Source organism: Macaca fascicularis, chromosome 9 (genome assembly GCF_037993035.2).
Source record: "Macaca fascicularis isolate 582-1 chromosome 9, T2T-MFA8v1.1".
NCBI lineage: Eukaryota > Metazoa > Chordata > Mammalia > Primates > Cercopithecidae > Macaca > Macaca fascicularis.
Genome location: NC_088383.1, coordinates 72,321,027 through 72,341,326, shown reverse-complemented (window position 1 = coordinate 72,341,326; position 20,300 = coordinate 72,321,027). Strand labels below are relative to the sequence as shown.

The 20,300-nt window shown below is 44.5% G+C and overlaps 1 protein-coding gene and 1 long non-coding RNA gene across 5 annotated transcripts in view; one reads left to right on the top strand and one right to left on the bottom strand.

Moving 5' to 3' along the window:
• Window positions 1–18,954, top strand: part of VCL (vinculin) — a 127,074-nt gene extending 108,120 nt beyond the window's left edge. For 2 of the 4 annotated variants that reach the window (XM_045362029.3, XM_045362028.3), the window contains exons 15-22: window positions 2,467–2,575; window positions 3,711–4,013; window positions 5,841–5,965; window positions 7,588–7,773; window positions 10,535–10,738; window positions 12,945–13,148; window positions 13,614–13,718; window positions 16,820–18,954. In XM_045362029.3, the coding sequence (XP_045217964.1) occupies window positions 2,467–2,575; window positions 3,711–4,013; window positions 5,841–5,965; window positions 7,588–7,773; window positions 10,535–10,738; window positions 12,945–13,148; window positions 13,614–13,718; window positions 16,820–16,966 (1,383 nt within the window). In that variant the 3' untranslated portion in view covers window positions 16,967–18,954. The remainder of the gene's footprint in view (window positions 1–2,466; window positions 2,576–3,710; window positions 4,014–5,840; window positions 5,966–7,587; window positions 7,774–10,534; window positions 10,739–12,944; window positions 13,149–13,613; window positions 13,719–16,819) is intronic. The other 2 variants (XM_045362031.3, XM_045362030.3) reach the window with 1 other exon arrangement.
• LOC141407689 (uncharacterized) overlaps window positions 1–20,300 on the bottom strand; it is an 85,892-nt gene that overhangs the window by 65,316 nt on the left and 276 nt on the right. The window lies entirely within an intron of this gene.

Genomic DNA, 20,300 nt, shown 5'->3' with positions numbered 1-20,300 from the left:
CTCCCAAGGTTGAGGCTGCCAAACTGCCCCACTGCACTCCAGCCTGGGGTGACAGAGCAAGACCCTGTCACTATCTTTATACATTTTCATAACATTTGAATTTCTTTTTACAAAGACTATTTATTCGTTTTGAAAGTAGAAAAAATTAGTAAAGCAATCCCCTTGCCACATACATACATAACTAGGAAAATACTTGGATAATCTTTTTTTTTTTTTTGAGACAGAGTTTCGCTCTTGTTGCCCAGGCTGGGGTGCAATGGTGCAATCTCAGCTCACTGCAACCTCCACTTCCTGGGTTCAAGTGATTCTCCTGACTCAGCCTCCCGAGTAGCTGGGATTACAGGTGTGCGCCACCATGCCTGGCTAATTTTTGCATTTTTAGTAGAGACGGGGTTTCTCCATGTTGGCCAGGCTGGTCTCAAACTCCTGCCCTCGTGATCTGCCCACCTCGGCCTCCCAAGTGCTGAGATTACAGGCATGAGCTACCTCGGCTGGCTTGGATAATCTTAAGAGGCTACTTTGTTTTAATTTAGGGTTTATATATTTTCTCCACATCTTTGTGAGAGTTTTTTTTCTTAATTAATTAATTTATTTTTTTCATATTGAGCTGTTTCTACAACTTACTTTCTTTTTTCTACTTATTGTGTAACAAGGCATGGCTAGTAAGTTTGGGAGCAAAAGAAGATCGGGAAAAAACCAAATTGGACAGTTATGAAAAGTCTACTATGTGATAGGTTTTCTTAAAAATATTAGCTCGGCCGGGCGCGGTGGCTCAAGCCTGTAATTCCAGCACTTTGGGAGGCCGAGGCGGGCGGATCACAAGGTCAGGAGATCGAGACCACAGTGAAACCCCGTCTCTACTAAAAATACAAAAAATTAGCCGGGCGCGGTGGCGGGCGCCTGTAGTCCCAGCTACTCAGGAGGCTGAGGCAGGAGAATGGCGGGAACCCGGGAGGCGGAGCTTGCAGTGAGCCGAGATCGCGCCACTGCACTCCAGCCTGGGCAACAGCGTGAGACTCCGTCTCAAAAAAAAAAAAAAAAAAAAAAATTAGCTCAACATTAGTGCAATGTTTATACAATTTTTCTTCTATTCAAATTATAGAAAATTCATTATTTTTTCATTTATTTATTCAGACATTTATCGAGTGCCTGTGATATATTCAGAACTATGCTAGACTTTACAAATTTGTGATACTGTGAACTTGTGAGGAGATATGGGGGAAATGAGCATGTCTCTTAATCATTAAACTTTTGCCCATGTGGTGTGTTAATAAATTAGATCCTCTTGTTCAGCTTTTTAACTTGTCCAACTTTTAAACAATTTTTTATAAGCTACAAGCATGTCTAACACTCTTTAAAAGCTCCCATAAAACTTGGAACATAAAACACAATTTCAATATGAAACTGAGATTCCTAAAAAAGAGAAACAGGAATCTAGACTTATAATCTAGGCTTTTTTCAACTATAGAAAAAATGAGGACTCTGGAGACAGATCTGGACTTGAGTCCTCTGTGATCTTTTCTTTTGTTTTTTGAGATGGAGTCTCGCTTTGTTGCTCAGGCTGGAGTGCAGTTGCATGATCTCGGGTCACTGCAACCTCCGCCTCCTGGGTTCAAGCGATTCTCTTGCCTCAGCCTCCCCGGTAGCTAGGGTTACAGGCATATGCCACCACACTCGGCTAATTTTTTGTATTTTTAGTAGAGACTGGGTTTCACCATGTTGGCCAGGCTGGTCTCAAACTCCTGACCTCAAGTGATCCACCTGCCTCGGCCTCCCAAAGTGCTGGGATTACAGGTATGAGCCACTGCGCCCAGCCGAGTCCTCTGTGTTCTTGATGCTTCGTCTCTCATCTGTAACATGGAGCTAACTCCTTCCTAATGGACTCTATTTGGATTAAGAATATGCATGTACAGCCTGTATCTTACCTGATACGTAGCAAATGTTAATCCTTTTTTTCCCCAAATGCTGTAACTGACTGGCCAGGACCTCTTGAGCAAGTCACTTAAATTTTCTGAGACTTGGTTTTTGCATCTCTAAAGTAGAGATATTAACTGTCCTGTCTCTCTCATGGGGTTATTGTGAGGATTTTTTCTTTATATTATTTATAAATCAGTTTTGAGTACTTTTTGGTATCTTTCTTAATGGTGATTTTTAAGATGGGTTGATACCAAGTGTTTAAACATATGCCAGTTTTGTGTATGTTCTTCTGAAGTATCAAGTGGACACTCATTTACTTTGTCACTTTATTACCTTCTTAAAATAAGTCTGTGATGGTAAAACCTTCCTGTGAAGGGCCCATTCTGGGGAGCTATTGAGACCAAACCTCCTATGTTCAGCCTAAAAAGAGACTTGCCACTTTCTGGCTTTACAGTGCCATCTGTAGGTAAAAAGGAGAAAGCTTGGCTGAAGGTTTGTATTTGGAGAGCGAGGGTGCTCTGGTGTTTAAAGGTGTTTTGTCATTGTCAGGTGGTCTCGGCTGCTCGTATCTTACTTAGGAACCCTGGAAATCAAGCTGCTTATGAACATTTTGAGACCATGAAGAACCAGTGGATTGATAATGTTGAAAAAATGACAGGTACAGTTTTCTATAAAGTTCTTGTTGTCTAATCCATGAAGAATGAGTTCTGAGAAATTGGAGCGGGACTGGTTCTGTTACTCAGCTGCAATTGGATAAAGGGCCAGTCATGTGCTCAGCAGTGTACTTGGCCCTGTGAAGGCTGCTGAGCAGTGGCGGCTTCTCATTCAAGCCTTGCAACTTTGTCAGAAGAGAGACTCTTTGAGTCTCTTTTATTTTAATGCTGCCCTCCTGGCGTGATGTTTATTGTCACTCCTCCTATCTTCTCTTTGAATAGTGTCTTTGCCCAGTCTGAGCCCGAGTTTGGTTTCAGAGGCTGGGAGGCGGTGTTTGTGGATACAGTAAGTGTCCCTGTCATTTACAGTGGGTTCACATTTCAAGGAACCACAATAGCTACCATTTAATACAACTTGTCTCAGAGTTTCCTCCAACTTATCAACTACGTAGTTTTTTTTAAAAAGGAGAAACCAACCACCAGCAAACCTGTGTCTGTGCAATTGAAGTGGCACCTCTGAATCGTTTTCATTCTCTGTAAAGGGAGAGATAGGAAAGAAGGAATGAGGAATGTAGGCTTTTCGCTGTCCCTGCAGAACCTGTTGTGACTGGGGTCCATGGCAGCCCGAGATGAAAGTGGAACTCCTGAGGTGTCTGAAGAGAGGTAATAGGAATAAGAAACAGGCTGTTAGGGTTATTGGAAGCCTCCGCATGGCTCATCTTGAGCACTACAAGCTGCCAACAAGCAACAGATGGCTGGGGAGTGAGACGGTCAGGGAGAAAATATTATTCACAGATAACGTGGTGGTGATGCAGTGATGGTTTCAGACGTATTCCTTGTTTCCTCCCGATGTTGCATTTCTGGTTGTCTGGGGTGGATACAAGAAGGCTGGCAACCACGGTTGGTATAAATGCTGCAAATCCAGATGGGCTTTTGGACTATGTCCTTGCTTTTTTTTTTTTTTTTTTTTAATACTATGGTGTTTACCTGGAAGCTTTTGATTATGTAGGAAGAACTCTGAGCTGAAGAAGAGAATTCTGGATGTTATACTTTCTCATGAGAAACTTGAGTGGATAACAGTGTTTTGGAGTTTCTGTTCTTCTAAATTGAAACTAAATTCCATTTCTGTTTTCCTAACAGGGCTGGTGGACGAAGCCATTGATACCAAATCTCTGTTGGATGCTTCGGAAGAAGCAATTAAAAAAGACCTGGACAAGTGCAAGGTAGCTATGGCCAACATTCAGCCTCAGATGCTGGTTGCTGGGGCAACCAGCATTGCTCGTCGGGCCAACCGGATCCTGCTGGTGGCTAAGAGGGAGGTGGAGAATTCCGAGGATCCCAAGTTCCGTGAGGCTGTGAAAGCCGCCTCTGATGAGTTGAGCAAAACCATCTCCCCGATGGTGATGGATGCAAAAGCTGTGGCTGGAAACATTTCTGACCCTGGTAAGCAATGCATGGCACTATGGCTCACCTCCGCTGAGAGGTTAACTCAGGAAAGATAGTGAGGGAATATGTACCCCACAACCACCACATACAAAGTCTGGGGGCAAAAGCTATAGACATTTAGTTCGAGAATGCTAGATTAATCTTTTTCCATCCAAATCTCTGCAGTATCAGCAGGATTGTTGTATGTTAATTTTTCTGGACCAACTTCTCTGTGCTTTCTGTTTTTTTTTTTGAGACTGAATTCTGCTTTCTCAGGACGGAGGGCAGTGGTGTGATATCAGCTCACTGCAACCTCTGCCTCCTGGGTTCCAGCGATTCTCCTACTTCAGCCTCCCGAGTAGCTGAGATTACAGGTGTGCGCCACCATGCCCAGCTAATTTTTGTGTTTTTAGTAGAGACAAGGTTTTGCCATATTGGCCAGGCTGGTCTTGAACTCCTGACCTCATGTGATCCACTCGCCTTGGCCTGTTAAAGTGCTGGGATTACAGGTGTGAGCCACTGCGCCCAGCCTCTGGGCTTTTTTTTTAGACGGAGTTTCACTCTTGTTGCCCAGGCTGGAGTAAAATGGCGCAATCTCACCTCACTGTAACCTCCGCCCCCCCACCCGGATTCAAGTGATTCTCCTGCTGCAGCCTCCCGAGTAGCTGGGATTACAGGCTCCCACCATCACACCCAGCTAATTTTTTGTAGTTTTAGTAGAGACAGAGTTTCACCATGTTGGCCAGGCTGGTCTCAAACTCCAGACCTCAGGTGATCCACTGGCCTCGGCCTCCCAAACTGCTGGGATTACAGGCACCCAGCCTGTGCTTTCTTAATATGGTCTGGCTAAATAGCTCCTCGCCTTGTTCAGTCATTATTTTGGAAAATTTTCAAAAAATGCACGATAACCAATTTACCGTCCATTTAGTTTATGTAACTGGCATTAACTTCTCTTGGGCTTTTCTTAAAATGCATTTTTTCTCTGTAAAGCATTCTCAATTTCTATCAAATCTGGAGGGCTTAAGGTGATCTGTGGGTCTCCTAGGCCCTACACCTAAAAAAAAATCTGGGTTTTCTTTAGGTGAATTTGGATCATATTTTTGGCACTACCATGGCAGATCATAATGGGAGCCGCTCCTTTGGTTGAAATCATCTGAATTTCTTCCTGTTTTGAACATCTGATGTTTTCAGTCTTGTCTATGAGTAGAATGTAGTCAATGCAAGAGAGTAGGAAGGAGGGGCTCCCCTATCCATCTCTGGTTCAGGCAGAATCTTTCTAATATCCTCAACCCATTATCACTAAGGACATGCTTGGTTTCCAAAACTGGAGTTTCTAATAGTTTGAGTAGATTCTTCAATTCCAAGCAACTGGACAGAGTAGCGCAGCTTAGCATAAGGGTTAACATACTGAATGCCAAGTAGAGCAAAAGAGTAGAGAGAAAGGTGAGAAGTACTTCAGGGAATGTATGTCCAATCTGAAACTGACATCTCCCATGTTCTGAGTTGGGCAGGCTTATCTCTTGACTGCCTCATCATAAGAGAGGCGATGGATGCCACCTGAGCCCAAAGTGTTCACGCCCAGGGATCTCCTGCGTACTTGTTAGTTGTACAGCCAAGAAGGCACCCTGAACACTAAAAGAACAGCTGGTTTGTGATGCTTCCAATGCTCTGCAGGCCTCAGGACATCTGCCTTGTCCTGCCTCCCTCCCTCTTCAATCACTGCCCGTGATGTTTACTGACAGCTTCACATCCAGCTTTTGTTCATGGAACCAGTTCTGCTGCTGCACAGACAGTGTTTTGGGGCACTGATCCACCCAGCTGAAAGTGAGGGTGTCTTGTGTTTAGGACTGCAAAAGAGCTTCCTGGACTCGGGATATCGGATCCTGGGAGCTGTGGCCAAGGTCAGAGAAGCCTTCCAACCTCAGGAGCCTGACTTCCCGCCTCCTCCACCAGACCTTGAACAACTCCGAGTAAGTAAATTCAGAGATGCGGAGAACTGAGCAGGAAGGTGTTGAGACTGCAGCAAGAGAGAGGTAGATTGTGTTTTGGAGCCTCCATCACTAGGTGGCTTCGTTTAGCTTTCATTTGAAGCTTAGTGGGAGGCAGATCTTGATTTTCATTTCTAAATCCAGTGGAGTTATAACCTAGTGCTTAAATGCATGGGTTGTGTGTGTGTGTGTAGTACTGGTGTGTGTGGTAGTGGCTTGCTGTGATGGGGAGCGGCTGGAGCAGAGGAGCTGGCTTTGGTAAGTGTGGATGTGATGAGTGATGAGGTAGTGCATTGTGGTAAAATAATCTGCACAGCTTGTAGTAAGGAGATTTGGTGTGTTCTTAGTTGACAATGGTAGAACCAAGGTGGTTGAAATCTTGTGGTGGTTCTTTCCTTTGACTTCTTTTTCTTAAGTAACAAGATATATGCTTTTAAAATTTTTTTCCTCAACTATAATTTAAGATCTTTAGATACCTTCCCCACTACCCCCCGCAAGTACTGTGAATATATTTTTACATGGTGTAGGAAGAAGCTAGCTAGGCAATATGTTGCAGATACAAATTCCAGAAACAGAAATAGTGATTATTTTTAGACACTTATTCCAACTAACAGTATTAGAAATACCTTGACTTTGTAAATAACCTATCAAGGCAATAATCTGATTTACTTTCCCATATTTAATGTCATTAAAAGATGTTAAGTTTCTAAGTTGGTTGAGTACAAAATTGGGTCATTGCACACACAGCTAAGGAACAGTGTTTCCCAGCCTTCAACGCTTCTTAGATTCTTTCCAGCTGGGCTCTTGGTGGGTGTTTAGAGCTGGGAGAGAGGGCTATTCCTGGGGAATGGCTTCTTATGTGAGCAATAGAGTCATGCCATTTAGAATCTGGATCTTAGAGGTCATTTGGTCTAGTTACCCCTCACTGACAGATGAGGAACCTCAGGCCAAGGGGAGAAGTTACTTGCCTATGTAGCTGCTTTTTGGTAGAACCGGGACCAGAACTTACATCTTTTGTAGGGATTTTTTGAGAATCCTTCATCTGGTAGCACTGTGTATATCTCCCTGAGTTGCAACCAAAACAGCAGCTGCAAGCCTTTTTTTTTTTTTTCTCTTTTTTCCTTTTTTGAGATAGAGTCTTGCTCTGTCGCCCAGGCTGGAGCACAGTGGCATGATCTTAGCCCATGGCAACCTCTGCCTCCCGGGTCCAAGTGATTGTCCTGCCTCCGCTTCTCGAGTAGCTGGGATTACAGGCACATGCCACCATGCCTGGCTTATTTTTGTGTTTTTAGTAGAGATGGGGTGTTGCCATGTTGGCCAGGCTGGTCTCAAACTCCTGACCTCTGGTAATCCACCTGCCTTGGCCTCCCAAAGTGCTGGGATTACAGGTGTGAGCCACTGCGCCCGGCCACTGCTAGCTTTTTGTAGAGAAACCTGCTTCTGTTGAGATTGAAGCAGGTGGTCCTTGTGGCTCAGTGTGGGTGGTCTTACATGGAGTGAATGTGGGTGGATTTTCTAGGGACACTTTTTAGAAGAAACGAAAGAATTCCGGGGGCGGGGGGTAATTTTAGGACTTTACTTACAACTTGTTTTCTCTTTTTTAGCTAACAGATGAGCTTGCTCCTCCCAAACCACCTCTGCCTGAAGGTGAGGTCCCTCCACCTAGGCCCCCACCACCAGAGGAAAAGGATGAAGAGTTCCCTGAGCAGAAGGCCGGGGAGGTGATTAACCAGCCAATGATGATGGCTGCCAGACAGCTCCATGATGAAGCTCGCAAATGGTCCAGCAAGGTAAGTAGTGAAGCTTTTCTTGTTGAGAAAGGATGTCTTCTCAGAAAGGATGAAGGACCATGCACACAGCCCAGAAAGAAGAGTCTATTTGGAGTCACCCTTTCTCTCTCCTTTGGTTCCTGTGTTGCCAATAGCATGTTCCTCTTCTTACCTGTGGTTTAGTAAGATGTTTCTGGCGCCTGATGATTTCTCCTTCAAGCTGCAAAAGCCAGAGCCAGGTTGCCTGTTATTTGAGAAGAGGGTTCCTGTCCTCTTTGTCCATTAGAGTGCCAGCTGCCTTGACTTTGGCATTTGGGGTCTTTTAGAAATTGCTTATCTTTCTTGTAACTGCAAATGTTTTTAGATGCTACATTGCTAATTATCAGAGCTCCAAATATGAATTCTGTGGACTGTGCTAAAGCTAGATGAAATGTTTGCATTTTGTTTGTTTTTTTTTTCACAGAAGCAAGTAGATTGGTATCTTAGAAGCCATATGCTTTTGTCCTTTCTCAGAATCATTTTATCTCTCAACTTAAGACAGCTCCAGGCTGTCTCTTACTCAGCAAATCTGAAGGTATAAATATTAATGTGGTTGGTAAAAATATGGATGCTACAGCAGTCTTGCCCTATGAATAACTTTTGCCTATTTTCCCCTAAATGATGAAAAGTGAGCAGTAGCTTTTCTAGATAAGAGGAATACTATTGCTAACCTTGCAGTGAAAGGTAGCTCTTAGTTCTAAACTGTTTCTAATATGACCCTAGATCTTTTTTCTTTAATGTTTTTATGACCCTAGATCTTTATTCCCACCACCTATTTGCCTTTATTCTTTGCACATCCTCAAAGCTTTCGAGCTCTTGTGCCAACTGTACTTCCTCAGGGACCTCCTGCACCTGCAGCTGATCTTGGATTTTTTTTCAGGCTGGGGAATTCACATTGGTTTTTAACATTGTATTTTGCTGAACTGTTAGCTGTGAGCCCAGGTTCTAAGACGGAAGGGAGACTTTGCTGGTGTTCGACCTGACCTGTAGAATTATTTATAATGGTATCTCTCCAACTGCATGTGGCAGAGTCCCACTGTGCATGGGGAGTGGGGGAGGTGACAGTGAAAATTTTAAAGGAAATTTAAATTTCATTACAATGAACCAAGATACACTATGCAGAACAAAAAATATACATGAATTATTTGAAACAAACAAACAAACAAACTTAAAAGCAGACAGCATTGGCCCACATTACTTGCCCCACTCTGCCATTTGTGGCCAGAAGTCCTGAGGTCTGTCTCCTGAAGCGTGGAACATCAGGAGTTTGCTGACTTTGAGTTGTGTGAAGTCAGAAGCTACTTGAACCATGTATGTACTGGGCTGGGGAGGAATATCTGTTTGTGTGTCTGTCAACCTATCTGTCTCTGTACACTGTGGGATTCTGAGCCTTAGCAGCAGTGAGCTGGCTTTTCTTTTGAGCAGCAGAGGTGGATCTTGGCTGAGTTTAGGCAAGAGTTCAGATGGTACCTGAACCCCTTGTTGGCCCTGAATCCTCCAACATCGTCACCCTTTGGAGTCAGGTTTTGTGTGCAGGATAAGACTTTTAGGAGTGATAACAACCTCAGAGAAAATTCCATATAAACTACTTCCTCTTGAGTATAGATGTTTGATGTAAAGAACCTGTGTTCACCATTCTTCGTATAAATGGTTTGGCTTCGTTGTGGCAGTTTTTAATTTTCTTTCCACGTTAGTCTATTTTCAGCATCTGGCTTTTATAATCCCCATCCCTGGTTCTAAATTCATGTTCTCTCCATCATGATTCTCATTCTTAAATGAGCACCAATTTTGGATTCTGCGAGCTCAGCTGCAGTCACTTGGCAAGTTCACATATTATTCTATCTGTGAACTAGATAAGCAGTTTGGTGTGAGTGAGAACCTATTTTGCAAGAAATTTAGGTTGTACCCAAGGAGCAGCTTTCTGAGTTGGTACTAGCAATGGATGCAAAAAGAGATGGTAGAAGCTTTGCGTTGGAAGACCTTGAGGGGATAGAGAGCTGGTCTGATGTGTGGATGTTCCCTGAGATGGGTGGCTGACGAGGTGGCTTCTTGAGGCTTCTTACAGCTGGGTGACGGTGGGATACTTAAGTTCTCTTCACTTACCATTGTGTTTGTTTTTCCTGCCTCTTTCCTAGTTTGGTATTCACTACCTCTGATGTATCATTTTTAATTCTGGGACTTTTAACTCATGAAGGAAATAATCTGTGTCTGGCAGCTGCAGAGATGACCCAAGTTGCCTCCTGTGTCCCAGGAAAATGTACAACAGTGACCATATGATCCAGCAGTGTTCAGTTTGTTCCGTTCAAAGTAACTTGTGTGGTTGCATTTACTTTTTCTCTCTGGATTCCTTTTAAAGGTAATTTGCTACCATCGTTTGGTTGTTTGGCTCCTCAGAAATATTCTGATGTGAGAATCACTCTTGTGAGGTTTAACTTTAGTATCAAGTATATTAAAGAAATGGATGCCACTTGCTTTCTTGGTGTAAAGATTTCTCCTTCGAAGCCCTTTGCCATTGGAGTGAGTCCCTTTTCTTCTCTGACCATACGGTGGCTTGGGCTGAGTAGCGCTGGAGGCTGAGAATTCCCCCTTCTATGAAGCTTGGTACACAAGGCTCCTAGAGAACATGTTTCTTTCTCATCCTAGGCAGGCTTTGGTCACTAAACCAGCTGAAGCCCAGTTTCCCAAGTCCTATTGCTCTTACTAACACTATCCCTGTTTCTCATCCTTCCCGCCATCGACAAAGCCGGGCATCCCAGCCGCTGAGGTGGGTATAGGTGTTGTAGCTGAGGCAGATGCGGCCGATGCTGCTGGGTTCCCTGTCCCCCCTGACATGGAAGACGATTACGAACCTGAGCTGCTGTTAATGCCATCCAATCAGCCGGTCAACCAGCCCATTCTGGCCGCGGCTCAGTCCTTGCATCGGGAAGCTACCAAGTGGTCTAGTAAGGTACTGATCAGCACCCCCAGTTGGGGGCTGCTCCATATGCATCCGGCCATGTGCAGCCTTGACACATTGCATCACTCATGATCTGTGCTGGTCCTGTGAGTCTGAGCAGGGCGGGCATCTGTCTGTCTGCACCATGTTGTTAGGACTGGCTTCACAAGTTTGATAGGTCTGCTAATGCCAGATTAATTGGACTGCATTTATGTTTGGGGAATGAAGAGAGATGGGGGGTCACTTTTTGAAAGGATTCCTTTTCTTACTGACTTTGTGGCCATCGTTGGAACTTTAAACCGCTTGGGAAGCCGTGGATGCATCTCTCAATGACTTCCAGGTCAGGAACCATGGTGGACCATTACGAGGACACCTGGCCTGACCATTGAGCTTTGCCTGCTCCCGACTGACCCCTCACTGATGGCTCAGGGAGAGCTGATGAGGGTGAGAGGCAGCTTTATATGGCAGGGTCTCTGGGGGAGGACTGCATGCTGCCCTGCACTTGGCTATGTGGCAGATGCTGGCCTTGATGGGAGTCCACAGAGAATGGGGCCTCACTGACTGCCTGTCCAGGTGTCTCAGTGGGAGGGAGTGGGAGTGGGAAACGGAGTACTCAAGGCCACAAGACAGGCCTCCATAGAACTTTGGCCTTGAGGAATGAACCAAAGCTAGTTTGGAGAGTAGGGCGATTGGGATGATCACTTTTCCCTTTAAAGGTGGCATGCTGCAAGAAGAAAGGCTTTGAAGAGTGATGGGTAGTAACTAACCATGGCACCATGCTATCTTCTAACCAAGGTCATGGGGTCCTGGAATGATCCTAGGTCTGCACTAGAAGAGGTAGACCCAGAGGACCTTGTCTAACATGCCCTTTGCTTCTTGACTTCTTCCCATACCTGCGTTCTCTCCGGCCTCAATTACTGCCTGAGATGTTACACCCTCCCAGCATAAACGATGAACTGCTTCATGGTGCCTGTGGAGGCCTCTTGCAGAGCACCCTGCAGTGGTATGGTTTGTGTATGCCTCACTGCAATGTAGAGAAATGAAGGGCATGAGGGGAAAAATGAGGAGGGCCTGGCCTTTTAGCTAGTTTTGAACATTGCAGTTGCTATGACTTGGGGTTGTTAGCAGCCAAAAGAGGAACTTTCATGAGATGGGCACAGAATAAATAACTTGTATCTTTCTTTTTTATGACCCATGAGGGTTTTAGTAAACTAAAATGCCAAGTCTACGATAAACTGCCATTCCTTGGAGTGAGGGTTCCATTTACAGCCTGAATCACGACTTTTATTTTCCTGATGCCTTCCCTTGCATCCTCTTCGCTGAAGGTTCCTTTAACTGGAGTCTTCCCTTAGCTGAGGGGACTGAAGAATTGATTCTTTACCCTTTTACATGGGAAAAATTAAAGCAACATGTTCGTTCAGGTTGATGGGACAAATAAGGTGGGAGGATTGCTTAAGCCCAGGAGGTCAAGGCTGCAGTAAGCTGTGATTGCACCACTGCACTCCAGCCTGGGTGACAGAGTGAGACCCTGTCTTGAAAAAACAAAACAAAACAAAAACAAACCAGAGGGCTAGCCAGAGCAGGTTAGATCAGAAAATATCTTTTTTTTTTTTTTTTCCTCCCCTCACCCAGGCTGAGAATAGTTACTTGGGGTTTGACATTCTTTAGCAAGAGCCCTTGGCTGCTATTTGCAACAAGGGTAAGCATGAAGAGGGTGATTTCAGCATTTGGAAAGGCTCCTCTGTATTTTTCCCCTCAGGCCAGCTCTACTGCTTTCTCCCTATAGAAATGAAAGTGCCTATTTAACCAGCTCGTTGGCTCTGTCCCTAGTTTATTGATATGATTAACCTGGAGATGCCAAAGTGCTTGTTCAGTGCTGTGCCTGGGGTGCACATCTTGCCCTTTCAGACTAATATCTGGGTCTTCTTTTTTTTTTAGTCAGGAAATGTCTCTCTCCCGCTCCTTCTTTCCCCCTCCTCTCTCCTCTCTTCCCCCTCTCTGTTTCTCACACTGCGTGCTTGGGCACGTGCCCTGTCTCATTCTTTTTTTTCCTCCAGTGCTGTCCGTATCACTCAAGAACGGCCCTTTTCTCCTCTTCTCACCCTTCCGGAGGGATGCTAAGGTGGCAAGCTCCCTCCTCTTCTCTGCGTTTCTCCTTCCTTCCTTAACATGGCCAGAGCGTGGGCAGAGCTCACACTGTATCTTTGCTTCCCTGTAGGGCAATGACATCATTGCAGCAGCCAAGCGCATGGCTCTGCTGATGGCTGAGATGTCTCGGCTGGTAAGAGGGGGCAGTGGTACCAAGCGGGCGCTCATTCAGTGTGCCAAGGACATCGCCAAGGCCTCAGACGAGGTGACTCGGTTGGCCAAGGAGGTTGCCAAGCAGTGCACAGATAAACGGATTAGAACCAACCTCTTACAGGTACTCGGGGAAAGAGGCTGCGTGTGTGTGTGTATGTGTGTGTGTGTGTGTGTTGGAGTGGGAGGGTATGAGAGGGAGAAAAGCAGGAGAGAAAAACTAGGTAAGGGAGAAAGAGGCACTTCACCGGGGACAGAAATAGCAGAAAGGAAAAAACACAAATGTACTGGGAATGACAGGTTCAGGAAAGGTTACTTCCTAATCAAATGAATGCTTCCATTTCTGGAGAAAGGGATTGTACTGACCCTAGGGAAAAAAACAAGTGGAATTCTGCTGCTTATTTATCGAGTGCCTTCTCTGTGCCAGCCACTGGGAATACAGAGGTAGGTAAGTCTTGCCTTCAAGGAGCTTGTGGGAGGATTGCTTAAGCCCAGGAGGTCAAGGCTGCAGTAAGCTGTGATTGCACCACTGCATTCCACCCTGGGTGAGGCAAACAGAGAAACATACCAAATTAAACTTTCTCTTTAGGTATGTGAGCGAATCCCAACCATAAGCACCCAGCTCAAAATCCTGTCCACAGTGAAGGCCACCATGCTGGGCCGGACCAACATCAGTGATGAGGAGTCGGAGCAGGTATGTGGCAGCTGTTTTTGGTTTCTGGCTGGCAGCTTCTGTGCTGTTTTGCAGTAATTCCACTTCGGGGAAATTTTTACTTCTGAATCAAGTATTGAGTATTCAGTACGTGGGATGCACTCAGACTCTCTCAGGAGGGGAAAGTCTGTGTTGGATAGATACATCAGAAATTTGGAATTAGGGCCAGGTGCAGTGGCACATGCAGGTAATCCCAGCATTTTGGGAGGCTGAGGCAGGAGGATTGCTTAAGCCTAGGAGGTCAAGGCTGCAGTAAGCTGTGATTGCACCACTGCACTCCAGCCTGGGAGACAGAGTGAGACCCTGTCTTGAAAAAACAAAACAAAACAAAACAACACAACAAACCAGGAATTGGGAACCAGGTGTGGTGGTGTGCATCTGTAGTCCCAGCTACTTAGGAGGCTCAGGCAGTAGGATCATTTGAAACCAGGAGTTCAAGACTAGCTTGGGCAAGATAGCAATCAATAGCCCATCTCAAAAATAAATAAATAAATAAATAAATAAAATAAAAGGAATTTGGAATTGCTCTTGGGCAACTATTGTCATTTTACAGATAGGAAACTGAGGTCTAGAGAGGTTAAGTGTCTAAAATAATACTGTGGATCAGTGGCAATTAGGACTCCACTCAGTTCCTTACCCTTGGAATAAGTTTGGATCTTTTGAGGCCTCCAGTGCCTGTTCCTTTCAACTCACTGTATGTTTCTGGCTGGAGAGAATGTCCGCTTTTCAGCTCTCTGGGTGTTAGTGCCTCAGGGAGGATGAATAGTGCAGGCTTTTCAGGGGCATGAGGTAGTTAGGCCTGTGCTGAAACTGAAATGACAGCTCAAAGGAGGTGCTTCTCATATTCTCTTTAGGTTTCTCTGATAGAGATAGAAATAAGGGTGCTGAGAAGGTTCTCTTAACCACTGCTTCCTGCATATACCTTGGCAATTACCTCCTGAAGTTTGTCCTCCTTCCCAGAATCCTGGCCCAGGTCTTTCAGGAAACCCTCATTTGAGCACCCCTTACTCTCCTTATTTCCCCTCCGGGAGGCCCTGCTCTGAACCAGATTCCCAGATGGACTGCCTACACAGGGCTCATCACACATGAGGTACACAGTTTCGTTGGACTAGCCACACAGGGCTCGTCACACATGGTGTAAGGTGAATCACTGTATTAGGTGTTAAGGGAGTTTAAAAAATTAAAAGACACAATCCCCCCCACGCCCCTTGGGGAACTCAAAAATAGTTTGAAAGAACAACTGTTTCTGATCTCTAGGCCAGGAGATAGGGCCCTGGGGCACTTTAGAAGAAGAAATAAGGTGGCCATTCTTCTTGGTGCCATTATTGTTGCTTCTGCTACCATATTCTAATCCAACAACTCTCACCCTAATCCTCTCTTCTCCCAAACCATGGGAACTGTGTCTTCACACCTAACTTCCATATATTCTATATAGGGTTTGCACACTTGGCTGTTTCTACGTCATGTGATCGCTTCTGTCCAAAGAAAGATGTAAAAAAATGGGGAAAGAAGGATAAGACTGAGATTCAGGCCTAATCACAGACTTAATCAATTAACCACTAAAAATATGTCTTGAGAATCATCTATTATGTTCCATTAAATATTCCAGTTTTAAAAAGGGTAGAAATTGACAGTATGATAGAATGGAAAAAACACAGGACTATTCGGGAGGCTGAGGCAGGAGAATTGCTTGAACCCGAGAGGCGGAAGTTGCCGTGAGCTGAGATTGCACCATTGCACTCCAGCCGGGGCAACAAGAGTGAAACTTCATCTCAAAAAAAACAAAAACAAAAACCAAAACCAAAACCCATACGACGTAAGTCAGAAATCTTGAGTCCTAATCCTCACTTTATGAATGTCTCTGGGCCTGACTCCCATTGCTGACCAAGTGAAAAGAACAACTGATGAGGAATTCCAGTCCACAATTACACTTACCAGAGCCTGTGAAACTGAGTGTACAAATTTTATGCATGTGTGCATTTTTTCTGGGGGAGAATTCCCCGCCTTCATTAAATCCTCAAATGATGCATGACTCAAAAATAGCTTAGAATTACTGGGCTGATGAATTGCCAAGATCCTTGACTTTCTATGGTAGAATACCAATGTGATTTCAGTCCTCTAAGTTTGTGTGTTTGAAAGATTAACGTATTTAGATTTTCATGGGTTTAAAGTGGTTGGCTGCTTGGTTTGTTCATTTGGTTGTTTTTAAAATTCGTTAATTAAATATTTATGAAATACCTCCTGTGTGCCAGGCACCATCCTAAATACTGGGGGTATAACAGTGAACAACACTGACAAAAATCTACTCTGTATAACTTAAATTTTAGTGTGAAGACAGAAAAAAACCTCAAAACTCCCAAACAACCTAGGTAAAATATGTAGTGTATCAGTTAGTGATGATAGGTTCAATGGAGAAAATGAGGCCAGGTGCGGTGGCTCATGCCTATAGTCTTAGCACTTTGGGAGGCTGAGGTGGGCAGATCACTTGAGCCCAGGAGTTTGAGTCCAACCTGGGCAACATGGCGGAACCCAGATGTGGCAGCATGTACCTATTGTCTCTACAAAAAACAAAAAAATTACCCAGATGTGGCAGCATGTACCTATTGTCCCAGCTGCTCAAAGGCTGAGGCAGGAGGATCCTTGAGCGCAGGAGGCAGAGGCTGCAGTGGCCAAGATCACACCACTGCACTCCAGCCTGGATGAGAGAAAGACCCCATCTCAAAAAAAGAATGAGCAGGGAAATCCTCACCAACGTGACAAGTGAGCAAAGATCTGAAGATGAGGGGGATCCCTGAGGAAAAAGCAGTCCTGATAGAGGAAACAGTAAGCCCTGAGGGAGAAGCATGTTTGAAGACCAAGAAAGAGGACATGCTGTAGGCTATCTGAAGCCACAGTACACAATTAGCGATGGCCAGTTTTGGGTTCTTTTTGGTGATCTGGGAAAACCCCTAGTGATGCAAGCAAATATGGGGGATGCCAGCTACCAGTGGGGTTAACTGCATCCCACTCCTGGCTGAAACCTATTTTAGAGACAGGCCTACATCAGGGACTCTGGGTAACAGAAGGTACCTCTTTCCTTGCAGGCCACAGAGATGCTGGTTCACAACGCCCAGAACCTCATGCAGTCTGTGAAGGAGACTGTGCGGGAAGCAGAAGCTGCTTCAATCAAAATTCGAACAGATGCTGGATTTACACTGCGCTGGGTTAGAAAGACTCCCTGGTACCAGTAGGCACCTGGCTGAGCCTGGCTGGCACAGAAACCTCTATTAAAAAGAAGGAAAATGATCTGAGTCCCAGGAGCTGCCCTGAGTTGCTGGGAGCTGAAAATCACATCCTGGCCTGACACATCAGAAAGGAATGGGGGCCTCTTCAAATTAGAAAACATTTATACTCTTTTTTCATGGACACTTTGAAATGTGTTTCTGTATAAACCCTGTATTCTCAAACACAGTTATACTTGTACACCCTCTATCCCAATAGGCAGACTGGGTTTCTAGCCCATGGACTTCACATAAGCTCAGAATCCAAGTGAACACTAGCCAGACACCCTGCTCTGCCCTTGTTCCCTAGGGGACACTTCCCTCTGTTTCTCTTTCCTTGGCTCCCATCCACTCTTCCAGACTCCCAAGACCCAGGGCCCAGGCAAGTCAGTTACTAACAGGAAAATTGCTGTGCCTCCAAAAATTGTTTTGAGCTTTCCATGTTGCTGCCAACCATGCCTGCCTTCCCTGGGCTGTGCTACCTGGGTCCTTTTCAGAAGTGAGCTTCGCTGCTACAGGGGAAGGTGGCCTCTGTGGAGCCCCAGCATATGGGGCCTGGATTCATTTCCCGCCCTTCCTCAGTTTAATCCTTGTAGTTTCCCACAATATAAAACCGTATTTCACCGTCAGGAAGAAATCACAGAATCATATGATTTTGCCTTTACCATGCCCCTGAGCAATGTCTGTGCTAGGGAAACTTCCCATCCCATATCCTGCCTCAGCCCGCCAAGGTAGCCATCCCATGAACACACTGTGTCCTGGTGCTCTCTCCCGCTGGAAGGGCAGAGTAGCCAGGGTGTGGCCCTGCCATCTTCTCAGCAGGGCCACTCCCGGCACTCAATGCTTAGTCACTGCCTGCAGAGGTCTGTGCTGAGGCCTTATCATTCATTCTTAGCTCTTAATTGTTCATTTTGAGCTGAAATGCTGCATTTTAATTTTAACCAAAACATGTCTCCTATCCTGGTTTTTGTAGCATTCCTCCACACCCTTTCTAAACAAGATTTTAAAGACATGTAGGTGTTTGTTCATCTGTAGCTCTAAAAGATCCTTTTTATCCTTTTAAAATTCAGTCCTAAGAATGAGTGCTTGTCCCCTAACAGTGTTTAATGGCAAGGCAGCCTTGTCCGAAGGACACCTCCTGCCTAAAGGAGAGTGGTATTTGCAGACTAGAATTCTAGTGCTGCTGAAGATGAATCAATGGGAAATACTACTCCTGTAATTCCTACCTCCCTGCAACCAACTACAACCAAGCTCTCTGCATCTACTCCCACGTACGGGATTCAAGAGAGTAATGGGTTTCATATTTCTTATCACCACAGTAAGTTCCCACTAGGCAAAATGAGAGGGCAATGTTTCCTTTTTGGTACTTATTACTGCTAAGTATTTTCCAGCACGTGAAACCTTATTTTTCCCCAAAGCCAGAACCAGATGAGTAAAGGAGTAAGAACCCTTGCCTGAACATCCTTCCAGCTCACCCATCACTGTGTGTTAGTTCCCAACATCGAATGTGTAAAACTTAAGTTGGTCCTGTACACTCAGGCTTTCACTATTTCCTTTAAAATGAGGATGTTTATTTTCAAGGCCCTCAGCATATTTGTATAGTTGCTTGCCTGATATAAATGCAATATTAATGCCTTTAAAGTATGAATCTATGCCAAAGATCACTTGTTGTTTTACTAAAGATTTACTTAGAGGAAATAAGAAAAATCATGTTTGCTCTCCCGGTTCTTCCAGTGGTTTGAGACACTGGTTTACACTTTATGCCGGATGTGCTTTTCTCCAATATCAGTGCTCAAGACACAGTGCAGCAAATTAAAAAAAAAAAAAAAAAAAAAATCCCTGAATGATTAGAGAATCACCGCTAAAAAACTACATTTATAAGCTAGGATTTGTTATATGCAAATATTTTCTGCCTCTTCTTTTGTTCTGTTTAAAACAATAAAATGCATTTGTATAAATAATGCTTTCAATGATGGGTATGTTATTTTAGCAAGAACTTTTAGGTCAGGTTTCTCCTTTGTTTTGATGAAGAGCCAATGAAACTAATCCTCAAGATCTGGAAACTAAAGATTTTATTTAATCCAATGTTGTACTGGAAGAAGAAATCAACGGTGGTATATTTACTTAACAAGGATGTGTGTGATACAAGACAACTATGGGGATTACACACTTAAAGGAATGGAAGTGGCAAAGGTTAACAGTAGGCAGAAAGCAGCTGGATGAAACAGTTTGTTTTCACCTTAGAAGATTCTAGCTATCTGTGGAGACCATCACTGTTCCCTGAAAAGCTAAAGTTGTTAAGTTTGTAGGAGTACCACAGGTCCTTCCTCCACTGCAAGACAGAGTCTTGCTCTGTTGCCCAGGCTGCAGTGCAGTGGTGCAATCTTGGCTCACTGCAACCTCTGCCTCCTGGGTTCAAGCAATTCTCCTGCTTCAGCCTCCCATGTAGCTGGGATTACAGGCGTGCACCACCATGCCTGGCTAATTTTTGTATTATTAGTAGAGATGGGGTTTCACCATGTTGGCCAGGCTGGTCTTGAACTCCTGACCTCAAGTGATCCACCCACCTTGACCTCCCAAAGTGCTGGGATTACAGGTGTGATCCACCACGCCCGGCCACACAGGTCCGTTTTTCATATTCCAAAGCCTAGTATAGAATAAATAGGGTTTTCAGGGATCCACCAGGAAAAAGCCCTTATATGGGCCATAAGGCAGAGATAGCTTTGGGGGACACAGTCCTCTTCTTCCTTAAAGAAACACTGACTAAAATAGTAGGAGCAGGTTTTTAGAGTTGGGACATCACTGTTTTTGCCTGATTTTCTAGATCTGAAAGGGTTAACATGTAATTAAAGGGTGATGATATTGATATTTAGTGTTGCCAACTGCTGTTATCACTGCTTTATCTTGGAAAGTTGCCAAATATAAAGATAGATTCCAGCCTGTTTGAGTTAAAGCAAAGTTCAAGGCTACTACTGAATTAGCAGAACTGTCTTGTTTTTGCCATTTACCATATGTTCACTGGTGCTGCCTTCCTGCTGCAGTATAATCATTTTCTCAAATCACTTGCCGCTTAGGACAAGATCAGCATTTTCTTGATCTTGTTCTGTATTTGTTCCTGATTTTCTACTGTAGCACCACTTAAGAAATGAACCTATCACAGGAACTCCCTTTGGATAAAATAATGTGACTCCCACACACTGGAAATAATCATCTACTTCATTTGTTCTTGATATGCTTCCTTATGAATTTAGAACTAAGGGATCCAGGATTAGCTGTAACTCTGCTTGAAAAATATTTTACTACT